This window comes from Rattus norvegicus, chromosome 1, assembly GCF_021556685.1.
Source record: "Rattus norvegicus strain SHRSP/BbbUtx chromosome 1, alternate assembly SHRSP_T2T, whole genome shotgun sequence".
NCBI classification, from domain to species: domain Eukaryota; kingdom Metazoa; phylum Chordata; class Mammalia; order Rodentia; family Muridae; genus Rattus; species Rattus norvegicus.
In genome coordinates, this window is record NC_141534.1 from 109,696,076 (window position 1) to 109,703,172 (window position 7,097).

General features: G+C 42.4%; 1 protein-coding gene across 4 annotated transcripts in view; it reads left to right on the forward strand.

Moving 5' to 3' along the window:
- Zdhhc13 (zDHHC palmitoyltransferase 13) overlaps positions 1 to 5,957 on the forward strand; it is a 38,580-nt gene extending 32,623 nt beyond the window's left edge. For all 4 annotated transcript variants that reach the window (NM_001395115.1, XM_087576363.1, XM_087576352.1 and 1 more), the window contains 3 exon segments: positions 765 to 922; positions 2,970 to 3,067; positions 5,391 to 5,957. In NM_001395115.1, the coding sequence (NP_001382044.1) occupies positions 765 to 922; positions 2,970 to 3,067; positions 5,391 to 5,529 (395 nt within the window). In that variant the 3' untranslated portion in view covers positions 5,530 to 5,957.
- The last annotated feature ends 1,140 nt before the right edge of the window (positions 5,958 to 7,097 follow it).

The following is a 7,097-nucleotide window of genomic DNA, read 5'->3' on the forward strand; positions in this document are numbered from 1 at the left end:
TCAGGAGAATGGCCACTCTTCTAATTGGCACACAGATTCCCTGGAGGAGGGAGTAGGCAGTTAGTGTTTGAATCTTGCTCTCTCTCTCTCCTTGTGCTAGCCTGATCTGTCTTGTGAGGCCCTTTATTCCAGCCTTTCTTTGATTACCAGTCAGGCTGGTGTCAGGAGTACACCTGACTATCTGTCACAGGTCGTGTCCTGAAGGTGTTTGGATTGTGTATTATATGTATGGTGCCCACAGCATCTGAACATTCAGTGTTTATGTTCAATCCTGTGTTCAATCCATAACTTCCCTTAAAGTGAATAGCTTAGATGTCGTCATCTGCAAATGTCAAGCCCTTAAAACTTTCTAGCCAATGTATTTTACGCTCAGTATGTTAAGTGAAGATTTTTCTGGGCCCTTTTTATCTGTATTCCTTTTTGTGTCGACTGCTGGTGTGGTGCCATCAAAGCCTCACGACCGCTCAGACCTGTTCTCATCGCCGTTAGCTGAGCTGGCATTTAGAAAGTAAACTTCTGAGTTGGATTTCTGCTTTTGTTCTATGTTTTGCTTTACTTTTGATGCTTAGGTCTTGCACCAGGAGCACATGTATGCTAAGGATACTTTGCACCCTGAATTCTCTCCCCATCCTGTTGAAGTTGAATTTGGATCTATGCTATTGCTACTCCCCGAATAGAACTATATAATTTTTATCTTCTTGAAGGATAACTAATTTTTTTGCCATTGTTTATAATGCTTTCTTTTCCCCCTTGTGGATTTGCAGACTGGTCAAATCATTGTGCCACAACGTTCAAGGAAGACGGACTGTGGACCTACCTCAACCAGATAGTGGCCTGCTCTCCCTGGGTTTTGTATATCTTCATGCTCGCAGCTTTCCATTTCTCATGGTCGACATTTTTATTAATAAACCAACTCTTCCAGGTATTTCTCATATGGCTCTGAATGACTTTTCAGTGACTAATAGTTGATTAGAAAGACTTGACTTTAAAATCTGAAGCCCAGCGTCCAGCCCCACCCCCAGGGCTCCTCTGTGCGTCTAGCATGCCGTCTTCCACTCTTCATTTTTGGTGTCCTTGTCTGTAAGATGAGGCTCACAATGTCCATCCGCTCTCACAGGCAGCTTAAGTTAGAATAATACATTTCTGAGGCTGTACCCACTCAGGAATGGTCAGTCTGGCCTTTTAATTTTATGGCACAGAAAAGCGAATTGAGTTGTTCAGAGTCACCTAGCAAATGGAGACGTGATCTTCTAACAGTGCCATTCAGGGTTCTTTTCATCTTGTGTTGAAGCTATATAGTGTGTAGAAACATGATATAAACTATAAGTATTATGCAAATACAAAGCAGTTATTTTTCTTCAATTTTTCTGATTCTGTTACCTTATATAACATTTCAGTAGACACAGGAGATGGGAGGATGAAAGGCAGGTCACTGAGCAGTGGGCAGAGTGAGCACGAGTTGAAAAAGTTCATGCACCAGGGCAGTAACAGCCGTAGTTTTCTGCAGAGCTTCCTCCCCGTCCTGTGTCCTGTTACTATGGTCTGCCTGTATGAAATGAGCAGTACTGATCATTTTAGACAGTTAATACTGGGGTTCAGAGCAGAGCAGATCCCACTTGTATGGGGGAAATACTGATAGACGTAAGAGGAGAAGAGAAGGAGGTCAGGAGAATGCTGAGGAAAGGAACTAACCCTGAAGAGAGTGAGCACCCCCCTCCCCCTCCTCCTCCTCCTAACGTCAGCTGCTCGAGCAGTGAGTGACAGTCAGTGTCGTCGGGGAGTGCTCACGTATGTAGTACCAACATTTAGCACACTTTCCAAGATATTTACATACCGTGGACCCTTGAGATAGGGAACGTGCCAGAGTAGAAGCTCTATTAATGGACGAGGAAACAACGTCTTCCAAGGTCTTGCTTCTGGCCAGAGGCCCAGTGAAGAGCTGCATGAGGTTCAGACATCCTTAATGGCTAAGGTGTGCATAGAGTCATAACACCTGTAATGCAAGCTCCAGAGGCTAAAACATGATACTAAGACATCAAGGCCAGTGTGGGCTGCATAGTAAAACCTGTCTCCAAAACAGACATGATAGATAGCATTAATATTTAAAGAAAGGTTGATATATTTGTCTGTACTGAGGAAGGTTTAGATAATTTTCACAAACAAGAATTGCACAATTGTTTATTTAAGGAACAAAACAATCCAGTTCTTTTTGATTTCCTGAATATTCTGACTTAAGACAGTTTTATCTGCATTAACCAAACTGAGCAAGCAGGCTGCTGGCTGGGAGCAGAGCCTGTGTCCGCGCACTGGCCTGCTGGTCCCATCTCTCCTGTCTGAGCTCTGCAGCCTGGAGCACTTGCATCTCCTCGTAGTCCTCAGCGTGTGTCTTCGACAGTTGTCTCTGACCGTTAAGTCCATTTTACAGATTGGAAATTGATACTTGGGGTATTTCAAGGTTTAGATTAACTAACCTTGCAAACTGTTGTGGTCTATAATGATTTCAGAGTTTTTAATCACCTTACTCATTACTCTTTAAATTTATGACTTTGGATGTTCTTCCCTTTGGTATATTGGCCTTTTAAAAGAAAAGCTCAGAACTCAAAACTGTGATAATTGCACTGACACTCCCTTGCCCGATTTCACTTGTTCAGCAAATACATGTTCCTATGTTGAAATCTAAATATGGCTGTAAGACATGGCTGGATTAGTGAGAAAGTATTTTATAGTCTGAGTCAATGTGCAGTGCTTTCCTGAGTGTTAATAAAATCAAGACAATAAATCTAGCCATTGTATTTACATGGCGAAGTACAGTGGAAGATTGTGGATCTTTGTCCTCCATGTGATCTTTTGCTAGAAAGTCTGAGGGTGTTGCCTTTATAGAATAAACAGTTGCCACCATCCTATAATGCACTTTTAAGAGTGGTAGAGCCATGATGTTTTAATTCTTAACTTGCCTCCATCTTTTTCAGATCGCATTTCTGGGCCTAACTTCACATGAGAGAATCAGCCTCTTAAAGCAAAGCAGGCACATGAAACAGACATTGTCCCTCAGGAAAACACCATACAAGTGAGTGAGTTCTGATCTAGTCACCAAGTCTTTGGAAGATTCACAGCTACTGATTTCCTGACCCAGTTCCATTTTTTTTTTTTTTATAACCTACCTCATGGAACTGAGCCCATCTTTCTTGGAAGCCTCAAGGTTAGGTTTTCAGTGATAAGGTCATATGCCTGATGGGGTCAGGAATTCAGTCTACTGGGCCCAGTGCAAATATAAGTTACTTTGAAGTTTTGCCCAGACGGGGACTCTCCAGTTGAACCAAGTGATCACAGGTTGTGTGTTGCTGGCAGGGAGTCAGTATGAGATAGTTAAGCATGAGGCTGACAAGCCAGCCTCAGGGTCCTCTGTAGAAAGCATCAGGCAGAGTGCCTGGCCGGAATTAAGCATGGCCTCCTTGCCCCGGTAATTCTTTTATTTCTCTTTGTAACGTGCCCACCTGGGTCAGGGAGAAGCTACATTTTTAGATTTAGAATATGTATCCTTAGAACTTTGGCTCTGTAAAACCTATTGAAAATTAGAGTGCTTTGTAGGAACTCTGATCTTGTGATGTGAAAGACCAGGCTTTGAAGCTTATCTCCCTGCCACCTACATCAGTGTCTCGGAGGCTGGGCATGTGGCAGAAGTGACCCAGAGCCCTCAAGAGATTTGAGCACTCACTTCGTATCTCATAAGCAGTCTGTTTCAAAGCCTGTTCTTAGTGTTTGGCTGTTAGACAGAGTAATCAGAGACTGGTTTGAGATTACGGTGTGGATTTATGGAGGAGGGAAGAGATGGCTACGACCAGGCCTGGAGAGTAGTGTAAAGCTGGTGATCATCTCTTCAAATTGGCAGTCATACGTCTATATCTTAGTGGTTTAGCTAGGGGAATGAATATTTTATTGAAGTCTAGAAGCATGTCAGAGGTGCATTCCTCTAATCCCAACATTCAAGAAGCAGAAGCAGCTGAATCTTGAACTTGAGGCCATCACGGTCTACCTAGAAATTTCCAGGCCAGCCAGGGTCATACTATATACATAAGGTCTTACAATGTAAGACTTTGCCTCAGAAAGGTGGAGAGGAGCCCTTAAAGTACAGAAGTCTCATGGCAGAGGTAGAAGAGATGTATTTCAGGCAGGGTCTGATAGAGAAAGAAGGAAGGGTGGTCTGAGGCCTAAAGAAGCTTTCGTGGAGCAGCACAGGTGAGAGTTGAGCCTTATTTGCTAAGGATAAGAACATGAAAACAAGCAACTAAGGACTTAGAGTCACTCTGAGGCTAACCTCCAATTCCTGTCCAAAGCAAGATCTTACTTCTTTGCCCACTGGTTAGCTTTACTCAGTAACATTTCTTGAACTTGACCCTGTGATTCCCAGAATGTCTCCACTGTCACTCACTCAGTTCTGCACCTATAGCCCTCTTCCTGGAAAGGCATTCCCTGGTTAGGTTACTCCTTCACAGATAGCAGCATGATGCTCAGGTAGAGCCGTTCTAACAGCAGCGTGGTCCAAGGGCGCATACACAGTTAGTGTATATAGGTTGGCTTTAGCATAAAAGATAGGGCATAGGTGTGTGCATTAAGGTTAAGTATTTCCTGTGCTGGAGTAAGATAGAACTGTTTCAGGAATTCGATGGAGAAAAAGTGATGCCAAAGATCATTGCAGTCATGCAGGCTCTAAAAGATTGTTACTATCAGTTAGATCTTGAGAGTCAGCCAGCGATAACAGTGAGTGTTACAGGCTCACAGTTCACAATCATGGAAGAGCAGCTGACATAGGAGTAGAAGGTTTACAGAGCTGGGTTTGGGGAAGTAAATCTTAAAAGTGTCATTGAGTATTGTCTTGAATACAAAAATAAAGCGGTTGGATTGGACCCTCTGGACAGAGAGGTATCTTGAAAGGGAAGTAAGAGGTTGTAGATGTATTAAGAGTTCTATGGGACAAGATAGTCTCCAATGTGTCAGGTAAACTGAAGGAACTGGGACAGGGACGTCATTCAGAAGCTTAGGAAAAGGCCACCTTCCCGGTTACAAATCTGGCCTATGTGACCTTTCCGATAAAGTCCAGAGAGAATAGAAGGAATAAACTTAGTAATGGCAGTGACTGGTAGTGAAGAGAAGTGATGAAGAAATGTTATTGGAGTTGTTGACCTGCTGTCGGGGGGCCTCACAATAGCTATTTAGGTCCACAGATGGAGCTAGGTTTCAGCTTTAAGGTTCTGGACCACCTCTTACCTTTCCAAGGTCCTCTGAGAATGGTTTTACAGATGATCAGTGAATGCTTATGGTTTGGGTGAACACTTGTCAAGAACTGCACAAGAGATGCTGAGCTATTCTGTCTTCTCTTCTTTTTTCTATAGCCTCGGATTCATGCAGAACCTGGCAGATTTCTTTCAGTGTGGCTGCTTTGGCTTAGTGAAGCCCTGCATCATAGATTGGACATCCCAGTACACCATGGTTTTCCACCCAGCCAAAGAGAAAGTCCTTCGCTCCGTATGAAGAAAAGCCCCTCAAAATGCACTCGGACTTGTTTTTGTTTATGCTGGTGCTCTGAGATCTGAAAGTGAAGTGAGATATTCAGCTCCCCACAGTCAAAGTCTCTGGGAATGAAGTCCTCAGCAAGAGTGTACCTTCTGTCAAACCTGGAAAGACAGCCTGTTACTGAGCAATCTGGCAACATCTTTTAAAAAAATATGAAAATATTTTCCCCAAGAACATGAGTTACTTTTTTTAAAAATCATAATAGTCACTGATTATGGATAAAAGTATTTTCAAATACTATATTGGCTTTTTAAAAATAGTACTCTTTAAACTTGTAATTTTTGATAAGTTATTTGTCTTTGTTGTGTCTATAAATATGTAAAGAATATTTAAATAGATGTATCTGTTTTGCTTTCACACTTAATAAAAACATTTTTTATACTTGAGACTTAGTTTCTAATGCTTAACATCTTTAGAATCTTGAAAAGGTGGGTTGACAGACGTAGTGATTAGGAATGAGTTGAAATTACTGTTGATGCCAGTAAGCGGTATTTCACCTAATTTCCCTCTTAGACTTTGAATACATGAAGTCTTAAATATTTGTCTAGATTTTCACCCAGTGCCATTAAAATATCAGTCGGTTAGTGATTGTAACTACTGATTTCCTGTTCTAGAGGGAATGCTGAGTCTGCCTAACTCTTGGTGTAGTTTACACAACTCTCCCAGTTACCTTTCTCACTGAATCCTTCCTTGGGTCCTTGTCATGGGGGGAAGGTAAGTTTCTCCTCATGGCCTGTACACCCCTGAGCAATGCTGTTCTGTTGAACCAGTGTCACTCTGGGCCACTGCTCAGTTCATCAAGGATCCTCACTCCTTCCTCCTTATTCCAGATCCTCACCGATGGAAAGTACATTTCATGTCTCTGTAAGTTATTCCACAGTGAATGTCGAGCTGTTGTAATCATGGAGCTTTGTAGAAGACGGAGGGAATGCTGACATACACGAAACTATACTAGGTAGCAAACGTTAAAAGCTGTTCAGATGAGTGCAATAGGACATCAGAATTTAGAGTCCAAGGAGAGGCTCAGTGGATGCTATCAAGAGATTGTGAATGGTGCCATTTACAAAGGACAGGGCACCAAAGCAACAGGAGATAGGATAATCTAGTTGTACTGAATTTGGTGCTTCAAAGTGTGCATTTGTCCAGGGAATAATGTGATAACTTTCTCTTCAGTGGCTTTAAATATTCTCAGTACTGGTGTCTAAATGCAACATAAGGCTCATTTCTTGCATTCTGTCTAGCTCTCAGCAAGTGTCCTTCCATTCTGGACCCACCATTACTGAATGTTTCCATATCTAAAGGACCTTCTGTGTCTAAAGGTGTGGAGAGCATGGAGACTCTTCCAAGAAACTTTGGCAGATGGGACACCCTTATCTGAACCCCATCATCTGTCCCAGACAGTAACAAAAGAATCTGGGAAATGTAGTGGAATCAAACAACCCCAGAGTCCATGAGAATCGTTTACTTCTTTCTAAGCTTCTTCACTGCATATCTTTTCAGTTCTAGCACGTCCTGTTTTGTCTGGC